Source organism: Notechis scutatus, chromosome 3 (genome assembly GCF_049901735.1).
Source record: "Notechis scutatus isolate UNSWTSFEM ecotype Mainland chromosome 3, rNotScu1.2, whole genome shotgun sequence".
NCBI lineage: Eukaryota > Metazoa > Chordata > Lepidosauria > Squamata > Elapidae > Notechis > Notechis scutatus.
The window spans coordinates 108,916,224-108,932,517 of record NC_142011.1 but is presented as its reverse complement, the minus strand read 5'-3'; the positions used below and the strand labels follow the sequence as shown (position 1 = coordinate 108,932,517).

At 40.0% G+C, this 16,294-nt stretch overlaps 2 protein-coding genes across 10 annotated transcripts in view; both read left to right on the top strand.

Annotated features, from left to right (window-relative positions):
* Positions 1–8,447, top strand: part of LOC113421670 (flavin containing dimethylaniline monoxygenase 1) — a 31,681-nt gene extending 23,234 nt beyond the window's left edge. For all 7 annotated transcript variants that reach the window (XM_087960942.1, XM_026682174.2, XM_026682171.2 and 4 more), the window contains 3 exons: positions 335–690; positions 1,999–2,071; positions 4,618–8,447. In XM_087960942.1, coding sequence (XP_087817068.1) covers positions 335–690; positions 1,999–2,071; positions 4,618–4,960 — 772 coding nt within the window. In that variant the 3' untranslated portion in view covers positions 4,961–8,447. The remainder of the gene's footprint in view (positions 1–334; positions 691–1,998; positions 2,072–4,617) is intronic.
* A 3,609-nt stretch (positions 8,448–12,056) lies between these two features.
* The window catches only part of LOC113421679 (dimethylaniline monooxygenase [N-oxide-forming] 4-like), a 41,306-nt gene continuing 37,068 nt past the window's right edge, over positions 12,057–16,294 (top strand). Inside the window, exon 1 of one of the 3 annotated variants that reach the window (XM_087960946.1) lies at positions 12,057–12,179. The gene's annotated coding sequence lies outside the window, so the exon portion shown is untranslated. The remainder of the gene's footprint in view (positions 12,180–16,294) is intronic. The other 2 variants (XM_087960948.1, XM_087960947.1) reach the window with 2 other exon arrangements.

Genomic DNA, 16,294 nt, shown 5'->3' with positions numbered 1-16,294 from the left:
ACCATATTACTAGATCTCTCGGTCATCTAATGGCGTTGATAGGTAAGAGATTTGGAAAACTTCAAAGGAACTACATCTTTACATCAATGCTAATTGACTTCATTGCCATTAGTTTAGCCAGCACAGAGATACACATTCTTGGAAGATAGCTTTATTAGTCACTATATATTCATAGCTAAATGAATGAAAATTCCAGGCTCAGAGTCAAAAGGAGAATGTCTTTCTCATAACTTTCTCTGATAAGAATGATATGTAAAAATGCTGAAAAGAAAGGATAATCCAGGGGTTATCTCCTTTGCCTGCAATTTACTAATTGCATTTATTTTCTTCCTAGACGTGTGATGAGAGAACCTGTATTAAATGATCTACTTCCTTCATGCATTATCACTGGAAAGATCTCTATTATGCCTGCAGTGAAAGAGTTCAAAGAGAATGCTGTTGTATTTGTAAATGTTCCCACTGCAGAAGAAGTAGATACTGTTGTCTTTGCCACTGGATACAAAGCTTCTTTTCCCTTCATTGATGAATCAATCCTGAAGGTTGAAAACCGTCATGCTTCCTTGTACAAATACATCTTCCTTCCTCAACTAGAGAAACCAACACTAGCCATTATAGGCTTCATCAGGCCATTTGGTGCAATCATGCCAGTTGTGGAAATCCAAGCACGCTGGGTCACACGTGTCTTTAATGGTATGTAGATTGAGTTGCAACTCTCTAATGCAGGGGTGTCAAACTCAAGGCCCACAGGCCAAATCCGGCTTGTGGGGTGCTTAAATCCAGCTGCAGGGCCAGCCTGGAAATATCAAAGATGCTTAAATCCGGCCCATGGTGCCTCTGGTGGCTAAAACAGGCTGTGTGCGTCCCCCCACATCTTGTTTTCACCCTCTATGGCCTCCTGCAACACTCTGCTGGCCGAAAATGGGCCAGGAAATGACCTGAAAAATGGCCTGAAAACAAGATGGAAAACGGGCCAAAAATGGGCCCGAAAACGGCAGGCAGAGTGCTGCAGGAGGCCACGGAGGCACAGGGGGGCTGCGCATGGACCCCCCCGCACCCCATTTTGGCCAGCAGGTGCTGCAGGAGGCATCTGTCCTGCCCCTCCCTCCCAACTGGCCTGCAGAGGAGAACTACAATGCTAATCCAGCCCTTGAAGAAACCCAGTTTGACACTCCTGCTCTAATGAGTTCTTGAGCATATCTATTTTATACGCAATCTGTTGGACAACAGAGTGGCAATATAAACTAAACTTGGTATACTTTACAAGTAACTGTGCAAAAGAGATAGTTTGCATCCATCAAAGAAAGGGACCGAGTTACTTGGCATTAAATTCACACATTTTCTGGATAAACATTTAAACTAAACAGTGGGGACAGGGAATTAATTGATACAGAACATTTCTATCCACAACAATCTAAAATTAATAGGGTTATCATTGCATGTAACACAGTGGTGCGATTCAACCAGTGTAACAACCGGTTTGGTGAGCGTGCGTTTCGCGTTCATTTTTCTGCCTTCTAAAATAGAAGTACTTGGAGATTCAAGGGGCCTATTCTAATTTCATAGTATTTCCATTTAATTTCCAGGATAACTTCCATTCCAAAGATTGCACTCATTACATGCCTCAGATGAACTGAGGCACAAATCCCTTCTTACTTCTACTCTTTAAAGCCATTTATTTACTTTATCTCTTCATTCTTGTTGGTGTTTTTAAGATTAAGGTGAAATTAGTAATAGGAAGCCTTGGGGTGACAACTTACATCCATTTCAATTCTCAGAATATACAGCTAAGGAAAACAAAGTACACCTTCAAGTGTAATTTGAATCCAATTACATGATAATCTCATGATCATTTCCATTTGGGCATTTTTAAAATTTGCTACATCTTCTTTGAAAGATAGACAGTTTTTTGTTTGGTAATAATCTTCCATTAAAGTTTCATTTACTTGCTTTGGTGCAAGCCCTTCCGAAATATTGCTGAAACATTCTCTCTCCTTTCAGGTTTGTGTAAATTGCCTCCACCCAAAACCATGATGGAAGAAATCAATGAAAAGAAAAATAACAAAGTTAACAGGTAAGTCTTTTTATGTAATGAAGACCATATTGGACCAAATCTCCTTGGCTGGAAAAAAAATGCACTACAATTATTAGCTGACCAGCTCCCAGCACATGTTTGATCTTTGGAAAACACTAAAAAATGTATACAGTGTAAACATTGATTGCTAATACTTTTGTATTGCATGGCAGATAAACAGTCTAATCATAAACTAAAGCTGCTTCAAATGAGAGAAAAAGGAACTATTATCTCTACCAAAGATGTTTGTCCAGAATTAAGAGGAATTGGTGTGACATAGATAAAATCCTCAACTACGTAATAGCCTAAGCCTACTAGTTCAGATCACATGGCTAAGTACTGGCAATATAGTTAAAAATGCTGAGAGAACTAAATTTTATTTCCATAAATGTTAATTGATTTAAACCAGATTTAATCTTGTATACAGCCATTTCACGACCAGTTTGATTTTAAACTCAGTTCTATTAGAGGGCTGTTTTAATGCTCATGGTGATATAATTTGAATATCTTAATAACGTACTATTCTTGGAAAACATGCTAATATTTACATCTGGTTTAAGACTCCATGAACTCATAAATAACAAAAAACAAGCAAAACTTTAAAGAAAAAGCAGCTTCAAGCACTTTCTTCCTGATCTATAGATAAAATCCTTGAAGTTGCACCCTTATATTTATGTGCATTTGTCTGGTGGCATCTGTAGCTTTAGAGAACTACATCATCTTCTCTTCATGGTGGCACCTCAACCTAGTAGATCGGGATGTCAAACTCGTGTCGTCATGGTGGCATCATCTGACGTATCGGGATTTCTCCCTCCCCCTTTGTTAAACTGAGTGTAGGCGTTGCCAGCACATGACACATCCGTCATGAGTTTGACACCCCTGTAGTAGATGAAAGATAGTTGCCTTGCAAAGATTGCAAAATGCTATGATTGCTGACTTTTGTGTTAGCATTACAAAGCTCAAATGGGAGAAACTTGAATTTTAAATCAAAGATAATGGCAGGCAGTATTTCCAATCAGTGAACAGATGCTCAGAAGAATATGGGGTAGATCTCACTTAGCAATATTCGTGTTTAGCAACCATTCAAAGTTACAGCAATGTTAAACAAATTAGCTTTGTGACCAATCCTTGCATTTATGACTGTTATTAATGTGCTTTGCAACTGATTTCTGACAAGCACAGTTAATGGAGAATGTAGAAATAAAATCACAAGTCACAGTCATGTGATATCTCATTTATCAATCACAGTGATTTGCCAAAACAACTGAATGGGAAGTGACATCATATGCCTGTTGCAGTCACTTGATTTTCCACTTAGCAGCCACAGTGGTTAGTGAATTGCCAGTCCCAGTTGTGGTCATTAAGCATGACCTATGGAAATACAATCTTTACAGTAGATCTTGTTTAATGACAATTGGGACCAACAAATTGGTCATTAAGTGAAGTGACTGCTAACCGCAACCATATTTATAATTTTACTTCAGCTTTCCATTGCTTTATAGATCCGCAAAGTAATAAATGAAGGTATTGGTCATAAAATTATTTTTCATCCTCATTGCAACTGCAAATGGATGACAAATAGGTCAGTCATTAGATGAAGCCTATGTGTAGGAACATTTTCTTCAAGTGATACCTCAAATTTTGCATGCAGATTTTGTCCATTTTCTGGAGCAATCAATCTATGAACCAATTTCCTGATGAGAATTCTGCTTCTAGCTCAGAAAAGCAATAAAATAATAAATAAAACTGGCTCTCCTGGGGCCATTGCAAATCTTTTGATTTTCTAGGGCAAATGATCGTAATTTAATCACAAAGAATTTGTTTTGCATGCAGGCTACATAAAAATATTGATGGCATGGTCAGCTTTTAATGTATCTTAAATGCAAGGAATGAGACTGCTTGAACTATAATAATATAGTACAAAATATTAGAACAGCTGAACTGATGGATTGATTCTGTTTTCACTGCCCAGCATAGCGTTATAAACTAAATGTCTAGTAGCCTTTACAAAGCTGACTTTCCCTATGTCAAGAGGCATACAAACCCATCTTTTAAAGGGTTTTACAAAGGAGCACAGTAGTCTTCACTTCTAACACAGAAGCAACCTCTCTTCTTCATTTGGAGGTGCTTCAGGGCCTCCCTCACAACCTGGACTAGCATTTTGACTGCTGGAAGATGTTCTATGTGAGCCCCTTTCAGATACTGGAAATGCTGACTGAAATTGTGCTGCCTTCATATCTCAGTGTGGTAAATTGTGTTGCCCTTGCTGTACGAGGCAAATAATGGTATCTCACATGTTGCTAAGTTAATTTTTTTTTTAATCAAAAAAGCAAATGATAAATATTTCTGCTCATCTAAATTAAATCATAACAACTACGATATACTGTCTCCAACCAGACTTGTAGAAATGTTAAGTTTTGGAGGAAACTAAATATTAAAGATCCAGAGTCCCCAAGAAAAAGGACAGAATTTTCAATGCCAGGTTGTATATTCAATTTTCTAACTATACATATTTCCTGTCTCTTCCTTTGTGCTATTTGATTAAGGTTTGGCTTGTCCTTTGATGAAGTCCTGAAAACAGATTGCCTTGTGTACTGTGATGAACTTGGTTCCCTCATTGGTATAAAGCCTAGTGTGCCAGCTCTACTTCTCAAAGATCCCATACTAGCAATGAAGATTTTCTTTGGCCCCTGCTCTCCTTACCAGTATCGTCTGACTGGACCAGGAAAGTGGGATGGGGCCAGAAATACCATCCTGAACCAGTGGGAACGAGTCCTGAAGCCCACAAGAACCCGGGTTGTGGAAGATTCCTTGAATTGCTTCTCTTGCCTATGGAAAGGGCTTGCTGTATTTGTTATCTTGGTTGGAATTTACCTTAGTTTCAATTAGTTTTTGCAGACCACTTTGGGACAGCCAAGGTGCAATTTTCTCTTTTTAAAAAGGACGTGCTGCTCCACATACCACTTCTCTAAATGTTATTGCAAAATATTAACTTTGAATTTAGTACTTGACCAGATAGCAGATAGTAATCATATTCATTGTGTTTGATTTTAGTTAAAAGTAGATGTAATGTTAACTTCACCCAGTTAACTATTTTTTTGAAGGGCAGCCTTGATATGCCACCCAAAAGCCATCATCTAGTCTTCAGCTTTAGCCATGACATTTTCTTGAGATTGTTATAGTCATTCAGGTAATATAAAAATCCTGCTAGAATATATAAAAGCTTCGACTAATTGATCATTCTGTGGCTAGAAAAGTAGGACATGATTAAAGTTCCTGTTCCCCAAAAGCCAGTACTCAGAGTCATGGTGATTAATATTATTGACAGACTTACTGTATTTTTCTAATCCCCTTCAAAATCATTCAGGTTCAACTCCACAGTGTTTGAGTAAATTCCATATTTCATGTGAAGGACCCCACTCTTCTTTCTAAAAGCAAAACAACTACATTGCTTTACTTTGCTTTGCATTACTCTTATTTCATCTGGTAATTTTAGTTGCCTAAGAGGTTCCTATGCTTGGGCAGGCATCTCTTCCTGCCTGTCAGCCTTTCAAGGTAATCCAGGAAGGAAACCAAAACATGAGTACTAAAGCTACCTTTATTGTTACAGTAAGAGAATTTTGCAAGTCTAAAAGCATTTTCCCCTCCCTTGCTTTTACTTTCCACAGAATTAGGAAAAGTCCTTTCTGAGATGTTTTTTCCACCTGCATTCATCATTTGGCCTCAAATTTTGTTCATCAGACCATTGTTTAGACTACAGCTCTTCCTTCTGTCTTGCAAGGTTACTTTCACAGCCCATTACATCACCCTTCTAGTCAGCATCTGAAAGAATCTGAGGCTTTGGTGCATATCTATTACAGGTAGTCCTTGACTTACAAACATTTGATTAGTGACCATCCAAAGTTACAGTGTCACTGAAAACAGTGATTTATTACTGTTTTTTACACTTACAGCTGTTACTGCATCCCCAAGATTACATGATCAAAATTAGATCTCTTGGCATGCATTTATGACAGTTGCAGTGTCCCGAGGTCACCTTTTGCTACTTCCAACAAGTAAAGTGAGTGGGGAAGCCAGATTCATTTCTCAACTGTGTTACTAACTTAACAATTGCAATGATTCACTTAACAACTGTGGCAAAAAAGGTTGTAAAATGGGGCAAAACTAATTTAACAACTGTCTTGCTTAGCAACAGAAATTTTGGGCTCATCATTATTAAGCTATCCACTGCCATAGCTGAACCTCTAAGCTTAATCTTTGAAAAATCTTTCAAGACCAGCTCCTTGCCAAATCTATGGTCACTAGCCACAGTCATCCCCATCTTCAAAAAGGGAGGTCCCAGCCTAGTTGAAAATTACAGACTAATCTCTTTATGCTGTGTCACCTGTAAAGTCATGGAATAAATTATTAACCAATCCATTATCCTCCACTTAAAGACAAACAACCTACTCTCTAACAAACAGTTTGGTTTCAGAAGGAAACTGTCCTGTAACCTGCAACTCTTGCACTGTAAAAACATATGGACTACACAACTTGATCAGGGCAAAGCAATTGACGCAATCTACATAGACTTCTGTAAAGCCTTTGATTCAGTGGTACACGACAAACTACTCCTAAAACTAAGGTCTTAGTGGCCAACTGGATGCAGTTACAAAGATAAAAAGATAACATCCAAAGGGGGTCCAAACCAACCTATCTTTAGTGTTCAAAGAGAGGTTAGAATTCCATGCCAGTGTTGCAGATTTAAACTGATAAACTTGTTTTCATTTGGAAGGCTCCCATGCAGGAATTAACTTTTTCTTCAGAGTCTGTGACCAATAACTGTACAACCCCCCTCCCTCTGCTGATAAGATGTCTTGTTTTGACTGCAAATGCAAGAAAACTAGGCTAAAAGATTTGTTTGAATGTTGCCTTCATTTTAATTTTGGTTTAATGAACAATAATGGTGTCTGTTTACAGAGCTGATCAGACAACAAGTATATAAAAAAGTTTATTGTGTGACTGGACATGCACTAGCTAAGTCAGCCTTCCCAATCTACTACTCTCCAGATGTTTTAGACCAACTTTACGACTTGTGGACTTCAACTCCCAGAGCTGGCTGAGGAATTCTGGGAGTTGAAGTCCACAAGTTGTAAAATTGCCAAGGTTGGAGAGCCCTGTTTTAGACTATACCCCAAATCATCTTATATGGCTAGAAGCAAGGGATTGTAATCATTTAGCATTTGTGGTAGCAATATCTTCCAATTTTAAGTAGCATACTTATTAATGCGCTATTTAAACACAAAGTGGTTTCATATGTTTGGCTACCATATGCATGTGTGTGTGTGTGTGTGTGTGTATACACATACACATACATATATACATACATACATATATATATATATACATATTAACACATATATTTTTTATTCCGACCAGATATGTTTGTACTTCCAGGACATTAATTTACTCCATAGGACATTGCGCTATCTTTTAAATAATGAAAACTTGTAGAGAATATAGGATGACTTAGAACTTTGCTTTCAGCATTGCTGAACCTCATCCCTTGGGAAATGGGACATGAAAGACTCTGTAATAACGGAGTCCTACCAGACTCCGTTGTTACAGCCTCAACCCCTCACAGCTTCAACCTCAAACTGCCTACCGTGGACCTCACCCCATTCTTAAGAGGTCCTTAAAGGGGGCTTGCATAAGCACACCAGCGTGCCTACTGTCCCTGTCTTACTGTCTCAATTTATCTGTATTTACATTTGCATGCATTTTAATGCTATAATTCTCTCAAAGCACAGTCATCATTGTTAGTAATGAGATATAGCGGAAACTATAATCTAAAAAATTGTGAAACAAAACTGACAAAAATATCAAGTTTCAGAACTCAACTGAAATTTCATAATCATATCTTAGATAAACTAATGTTCATGATATCAGTTTTAATAGTTGTGCCTATTAAAACCTGTTTTTCTATTTCCTTCTATGCTTGCCATATATTGGTGCCTTCTATGAAGAAATTTGCTTGCACTACATCAAAAATATTTAAACTTTAACTTCACTGCTAGTGCTTGCAGTGAACAGTATGGTTTTACTTCAATTTTGGTACTGAAAAAATTACTCTTCTTAGAGTCCAAGGTATTCTCAAAAACTTTCTCTACTGTCACAGTTCAAAGGCATCAATCCATTGGCCTTTTTGATTGTTAATTTAGTTTTGATATGTTAAATTGATAAGACTGTGGCCTTGACAATAGGTATCTTTGCTGTCAAGATATTATGCTTTGCAAATTGCACTATGAACACTTTAAATAATATTATATAAAATATATGTTTAATACCATTGATATTTTGCTGTCAGATATGCTATAATAAACAAATTATACTTTAACACTTTAAATAATTTTATACTAACTACATTAACAATTTTAAATATCATTGCTTAATAATTAGCAAGAATTTCTATTTTTATTCATGATAACAATTATGGAATGAAATAGATGGCAAATTTCAAAAAGAAAAAATGTTACACCAGAAGACAAATTGGGAGTGGTCAGAACCCAGGCTGAAGGTGTGCCTACCAGCAAAGAGGGAAAAGAAGAACTAAAACAAATTGAGGACGCTCTCAAAACCTGTGGCTATACCAACTGGGCCTTCATCAAATCCAGAAAAGACCAGAAGAAGCTCCTCCAAAACAGACAAAAAAGAGAACAACACAGCAATGTTTTCACTCCATACATTGCAGGAATATCTGAAAAGCTCAGGAGGATTTTCAACCAACACAACATACATACATACTTAAATCTAAGAATACACTAGGTCAGAAGCTTGTCCACCCCAAGGATAAAACACCAAGACACAAATTGAGCAATATGATATTTGCAATACAGTGCAATGAGACATGTGCAGATCTGTACATTGGAAAAACAAAACAACCACTTCACAAGTGCATGGCGCAACATAGGAGAACAAATCCATCAGGAGAAGATTCAGCAATTCATTTGCATTTGAAAGAAAAAGACAACTCTTTTGAAGACAGCAAAGTCCATATTCTGGAGAGAGAGAGAACCATTAGGTTGAAAGAGAGGTAAAAGAGGCTATCTGTGTTAAAACTGAACAGCCCCCTTTCAACAGAGGAGGAGTCCTGTTACAACACAGTCCTTTCAGCAGTTCCAAGAAGGTTTCACAACCATTTACACTCTGATTCAGGTGTCGTGAGGACACAGATTAACCCCCAATTGGTCTCAATGACTCTCAGAGAACTAATGACCGACCTTCAGAGTACTAAATACCAGATGACTACAAGGAATATAAATCCTTCCAATTCCTATCATTCAGTTTGAACTAAAAAAGCTTCTTAGATGAGAAGCGAAATGTCTTCAGGGAAAAACAAAATCCAGTTGCCTTTTGAAAAAGCACGGGACAACCATGACCTGGATGACTGAGAATCTCCATAGACATTCACTAAATGACTTGTTCTAAGTCAAGCACTAGCCATATATGCAGTGCATGTATGAGCTATCCAACAATTGCAGGAAGAGAGGTAAAATCAGAGTGGTACATGCTGTCCCTTCCCTTAAGCTCTCGGAGCAGAAAGATACAGGTGTTTCAATATATCTCATGATGTAAGCATGTTTTCAATTTCCTATAAATTGGTATTTGTCCGGTTCTTTGCAATCTTTAAATGCATATTGGTTATGAGGCCTATAAATACTTCTGTGAATGATACTTTCTGTGAAGATTGCTACTTCCTTTTTTAAAGGAAAGGGATCTAAATAATTTTTTAAATGTTACATAGAGAGCCTGGTGGACGCAAAAGTCCATGAGCAAATGGTGACCTACAAGAAGAAAAATGCTTGTTCTCTCTCAATACAAGAAAAAATGCAATGCAATTCAACAGGAAAATATTACTGGGGGACCATAATACTTGGGGATGACCTTTGAACATGACTAGTGCAACTCTCATAGACTTACTGGATTTCTCAGTAGCTTTTGATAACTTCAACATATAGCAAAGAATAATGGTAATCACATCTATCAAACTACTGTAACTTCCTGGTCCAAGGAGGAATGGGAGGCACTATTTTACAGTAATGTTCCTTCTTGAGGGGGAGATTTGGGGGAGCAAAAGAGAGGTTATATCAAAAGTCTTCCACTGTGTTGCACCGTAAAGGTCAACTCTGACACCCTTATTTAGCATTAATATGAAGTTAATTGGTATCATTGGTAAGCAGATGATATCCAGTTGAATATCACAATCTTGGACCAAGAAAAAGAATCCATATAGTAGATGTCCTATTCTGGTTTCTGGAGGCAATTTAATCCCAATACTACAGAATTCCAGTAATTCTGGTGGCTATAGAAACCTTCCTATTTCATGGATCTTTCTTTTTGAGTAGCATTGTCCTTCTTTGTGTGAAATGTTCATAATCTGGGACTTGCCCTGGAAACAAAGCTATTGGAAAGACTGAGAACAATCACTTATCTCCCATTCACCATCTCAACCTTTTCCAGGTGTCACAATATCTGTGTCAGGTTTCCAAGTGATGAACTCCATTTAAAAAGAAATTCCATCTTCCATAATAATTTCTTTTATTTAGGAAAGCATCAAATTGGCAAAGTCTGTTGTAATTCTGGATCTGACACAACCTGGAATTACACCACATAATATTGGAAGTTAGAAACAGCCCCCAAAAGTCACATTCTCCAATAGAAGTAAATCAATGTTGCCTGGTGTCATAAATCTCCACTTCAAGGCCTCTGCAGGGACAGCTCGTGTTCCCATGGGAAGAAGAACCATCTAGCCTAAACAACTCTATCAACACTCCTCCCACCTTAGGAATGTGGCAAGCCTGAAACCCTTCCCCCCATAACAAAGAGAAAGAAAGAAAAGGAATATATAATAAGGCTAAATAAAATGGCTACACATATGTCAATTTCAGGCCTGACAATCTGGAGGGTTCAGCATCTGAGGCAGTGGTGGCATTCAAATTTTTTTACTACCGGTTCTGTCGACATGGCTTCGTGGGCATGGCATGGTTTGGTGGGTGTGGCAGAGAAGGATATTGTAAAATCCCCATTCCATCCCCACCCCACTAACCTACTTTCCAGCTCCGTTCTCCTGTGCAGGGAAACAAAAGAAGACCCAGCCAATCAGCTGGGACTCAGGAGGCATAAAATAGATGGGGGAGGGGCCAGTCAGAGGTGGTATTTGCCAGTTCTCCGAACTACTCAAAATTTCTGCTACTGGTTCTCCAGAACTGGTCAGAACCTGCTGAATACCACCTCTGATCTGAGGCTTGCAAATAAGCCCACTAAAACTACTCAGATAATATCTGCCAGCTGTAAACTTTGCAAGAGAAAAAAGCCTTTTGCGGGTAGGGAAAAGCCTGAATCATATCTCTATTTGGTGCTGTTAGTCAAGTCAAATGCAAGTTATGATTTGTGTAGTTCTCAAGGGGAAAAACAATGTATGTAAATATATCAATAAATCTCTTTATGTAGACCAGTGGTGGGATTCAAAAATTGTTACTACCTGTTCTGTGGGTGTGGCATGGCGGGTGTGGCGTGGCTTGGTGGGCATGGCAGGGGAAGCATACTGCAAAATCTCCATTCCCACCCTACTCCAGGGGAAGGATACTGTAAAATTCCCATTGTTTCCCCACCCCACTAACCTGCTTTCCAGCTCCCTTCTCCTGTGCAGGGCAACAAAAGAAGACCCAGCCGATCAGCTGGGACTCGAGAGGCAGAGAATAGATGGGGGCGGGGCCAGTCAGAGGTGGTATTCCAAACTATTCAAAATTTCCACAACCAGTTTCCCAGAACTGGTCAGTACCTGTTGAATATCACCTCTGATGTAGACACTACTGGAACATTGTGTTAAAGTTGAAGAGGGGAAAGTTGAAGCAGGTAGAAAGTGCTTCCTGTTAAAATGAGAGTTTGGGTTAATGGAAACACTGCAAAGTTTAATAAACCTCTCCACAAACTTTCCCCATAACTGTGGTGGATTATGCAATTCTGCCTTCTATAAAGCTGTATGAAGAGAGTTATCTATTTACAGTAAAGTTTGTGGATTAAAGAGAACAGAAGAGAACATTCCTTTCAGTTATCTCACCAATTTAAGGTATGTACAATAATTTTCTTTTAACCCCTCCCTCCCCCAAAATGATCTGTGAAATCAGCTACTGGATGGATCATTTTCACACTCTTCTCTACCCCTCCACACTTCTACTTTCTGTTCTTAATTCCTGCCAGATGAGTCAAAATGCTTTGGACAGCATAAATGCAAGTGATTTCTCTTTCCCCCTTAGCTCCTCCTCCACACTTAAACTTTTAGAAATGCTACATTCGTGCTGCTCCTGAGAAAGAAATCTGGAGCATTTTTGTTTCTTAACCACAGTTGTAACAACAGATTTTAATTTCTATTCCTTTGTTTGGCCTGGATTTTTGGCCAAAGGCAGATAAATTTGTACAGGTAGGTTCTGCAAACAGTTTATTAATCAACAACTCATTAGATGAATAATATATGAATATGAATGATACAGAAGTATCCTGTAGAATGCATTTAAAGATATCCTTGTGATCACAGAACAAGGAAGGCAAACACTTTTTAGAAGTAAAATAAACGAGCTCAAACTGTTACAATATCAGGAAGTAGTATCATATGAATATGATTTTATTTGCAAAAAGTATGCTCGGAAAGCAACTTCAGAAATACGTTATGGGGAAAACATTCTTTAGCCCTAGGACAAATCCGTATAAGGGTTTTATACACTCTTTCAGCTGGTTTTGAGTGGCAAGAGGCATTTTCCCTGCATTCTATATTTTAGCTGCAATACTGTATTGAAAACAAGTCCACACACTGCATCTCTGTGGATGTTTTGGCAGTAGAGAAAATGAGGGTTTTTTTTATAAAAAGAAAAGTAGAGTTGCAAAAAAGTAAAAATCAAATTTAATGCAGTTGTAGAGGAAACAAAAATTAGTTCAAATTGTTTTTGTGCAAGACAGAATATTTGTGATAGTCCGCAATTTACTTCGTGGTCAGTATTTAATCTCTACAAATTAAATACAAAAATTTTAACCATTCTATAGTTGTTTGGGGAAGGGAAATGGTTGAAGTTCTGCTGAGAAATGAATTCTGCATTTTTTTAGCTGCATCCTTTTCTGGCTATTTTTATTTTATTTTTCAAAATTCAAAATAAATTTAGCATACTTCTAATGTTCACAGTTACATGTAACTAGTGTATGTAGATATATGGCATGTAATTAGGTCTTGAAAAGTGCAGGCTGCAGTTTCATTATGAACTCCCCTACTCAAAAAGGCAGAGAAATGTGCAAAAGGACGAACTTATCAGTGCTTTGCTTTCCTAATTATTAGAATCTGTTAAGTTTGGTCGGTGGGTCCCATGAATAGACGAGGCTCGAGTAGTGAACAACAGCTCTTTATTTAACAGATAGATTCTGAGACAAAACCCTAGCGCGTGGCAGCTCTTCTTATAGAGCTGACCGCGGCCAGGCAGCCAATGACAACTCTTTGAGTTTGCCGCGCTTGGTTTTAGCCAATCGCGGCAAACCCTGTATGAACCAATCAGGAATGTTTAAGCCAGCCAATTATGATCCGGCTTGTCTGGACCGGCTTGTCTGGATTGCAGGGTTTTGAGCCTGCTAATATGGAACATCCCTCCCCTCTTGGTTCCGTCCAAGGGGCAGGGTAACGTAGTCACGTAAGTAGGCGGGTCTTCGGACCTGCCTACTTGACTTACGCGATTCATAATGTCTCTGGTCATCGTCAGATTCAGACGGGCTCCGCGTCGCTCTCAAGCTTCTTGATGGAACCGCCTGGAAGGGTGAGCCGGGCCTATAGCTGCGACTCCCGCCTGGTGTATCCGGGTTGGTCAAGTCGTTCGCTCTGTCGCTCCTGCCTGGATTCTCTGGGCTGGTTGAGCTTGTCCGGCTGCTACTTCCAGGTGAAGCACCCGTCTGCCTCGGTTCCCTGTTTGTAGGTAAGTATTGCTGGTTTAATGTTTGATTTTTATTTAATGTGTGTGGGGGGTGTTCTGCTTGCGCAGATACCGGTTCTTTTTCTATGTTTGAGGTTTCCACACCCCCCCCTCTGATTTCTTGGTTAGAGTCTGTGAGGGGAAAAGTGGCCAGTCTAGATCGTAGCTGCTCAATGTGCCGTTTCCAGCTCCTCCCGTCGGTGGTCTGGAGTTGGTAGGAGCGGGGGCCGGTGACTTGGGTGATCTTTGCAGGTAGCCATAGTGGGTCCCCCGTAAAGTTTTTAGCGAAAACAGTGTCTCCCACGTTGAAGGCTCGGTGTCGGCTAGTAGATCCAGGGGGTTTCTCTGGAGTGTAAGTAGGGTGCAAACGGTCTAGAGGTGACCGGAGCCTTCTGCCCATGAGTAATTCCGCTGAGCATTTGTTCGTGGTGGTGTTGGGTGTGATATGTTGTATTAGGAGCATTTTGTTGATTTTTTCGTGGATGTTGCCGTGTTCAATCTTTTGGATGGTTCTTTTTGTGAACTGAACCATGCGTTCAGCTCGCCCACTCGCCGCCGGGTGAGCGGGCGATGTCAATGCGTGTCGGATGCCACGGTCTGCCAAGTATTGCTCAAACGTCAATGCAGTAAATTGAGGTCCATTGTCAGATACTATCACATCTGGCAGACCATGCGTGGCAAAAAGTTTGTTTAATTTTTTGATAACGGCTTCTGTGGTGGTTGTCTTCATTTTGCTTACTTCGAGCCAATTTGAGTAGGCATCAACAGTGATTAAAAAGGTATGTCCTTTGGTTGGCCCTGCGAAGTCAATATGGATTCGCGACCAGGGGCCTCTGGGGGTTTCCCATTCTAGCGGTGGAGCTGCAGGGGGAGCCGAGCGGGTTTCTTGGCATCTGCTGCAACCGGCGACCCAAGTCTCTATTTGTTTGTCCATGCCTGGCCACCATGCGTAGCTTCTGGCCAGGGCTTTCATTCGTACAATGCCTGGGTGCCCGTCGTGCAGCATGTCTAGAACTTTTTTTTGTAATGTTTCTGGTATGACCACCCGGTCTCCCCAAAGAATGCACCCCCTTTGTGAGAAAAGTTCGGTTTGTCGAGTTTTAAATGGTTTAAAGAGTTCATTTTTTTTGTTTTCTGGCCAACCCCTCTCCACCCAGCTGAGGACTCGCGCCAAGTGTTTGTCCCTTCTTGTTTCGCGGGCAATGTCTTGCGCGGTCAATGGTGGCATGGTGATTGTTTCTATTTGTAAAATAGATAATGTGGGTGCTCGGTCGTCTTGCACATCTGGTAGGGGGGATCGGCTTAAAGCATCAGCGTGCGAGATGGTCTTGCCGGGTCGGTGTGCTAAATGGTAATTATAAGCGGCAAGAAATTCAGACCATCTCGTCATCCTAGGTGACAGGATGTTTGGAGTGGGTTTGTTCCCAGCCAAAATGCCTAGTAGGGGTTTGTGGTCCGTAATAATTGAAAAAGTCCTACCATAAATGTATTCGTGGAATCTCTTCACTGCAGAGACGATGGCTAGGGCTTCTTTGTCCAGCTGGCTGTAGTTCCTCTCCGGCTTGGACAGGGTTCTTGAGAAGAATGCGATGGGAGCCTCATTCCCATTCGGCAAGGTGTGGCTTAGGATTGCTCCAATGCCAAAGGGTGATGCATCGCATGTGACAGTCAGAGGAAGGGTTTCGTTATACTGAATAAGGACTGCGTCGGAAGTTTAAAGGTTTTTTATTTGTTGGAAGGCGCGTTCCTCTCGCCTTCCCCAGATCCAGGATGCCGTTTTATGCAGAAGCCTATGCAAGGGTTCCGCGACAGTCGCCTTCTGGGGTAGGAAAACATTATAGAAATTAATGAGTCCAAGGAATGCTTGGAGTTCCGTTTTATTTTTCGGTCTGGGGGCTTCCTTGATGGCTTTTAACTTTTTGTCAGTAGGGTGAATTCCATGTTTGTCTAGGAGGTATCCCAGGAATTCAACCTTTTCAGTACATAATTGGCACTTTTCTTTTTTTACTTTGAGGCCGGAGTCTTTAAATTTTTGTAAGACTGCTCTTAGCCATTTCTCCAATTGTTTTTTATTGGGGCTGCTACTAGCACGTCGTCGAAATAGGGTACGACTCCTTTAATTCCCTGCAGCAGTCTTTCCATTAGGCTTTGGAAAACCCCAGGTGCGACGCTGACTCCAAATTGGAGTCGGTTGCATTTAAATGCCCCTCGATGTGTCACGATCGTTTGTGCCTCGGCG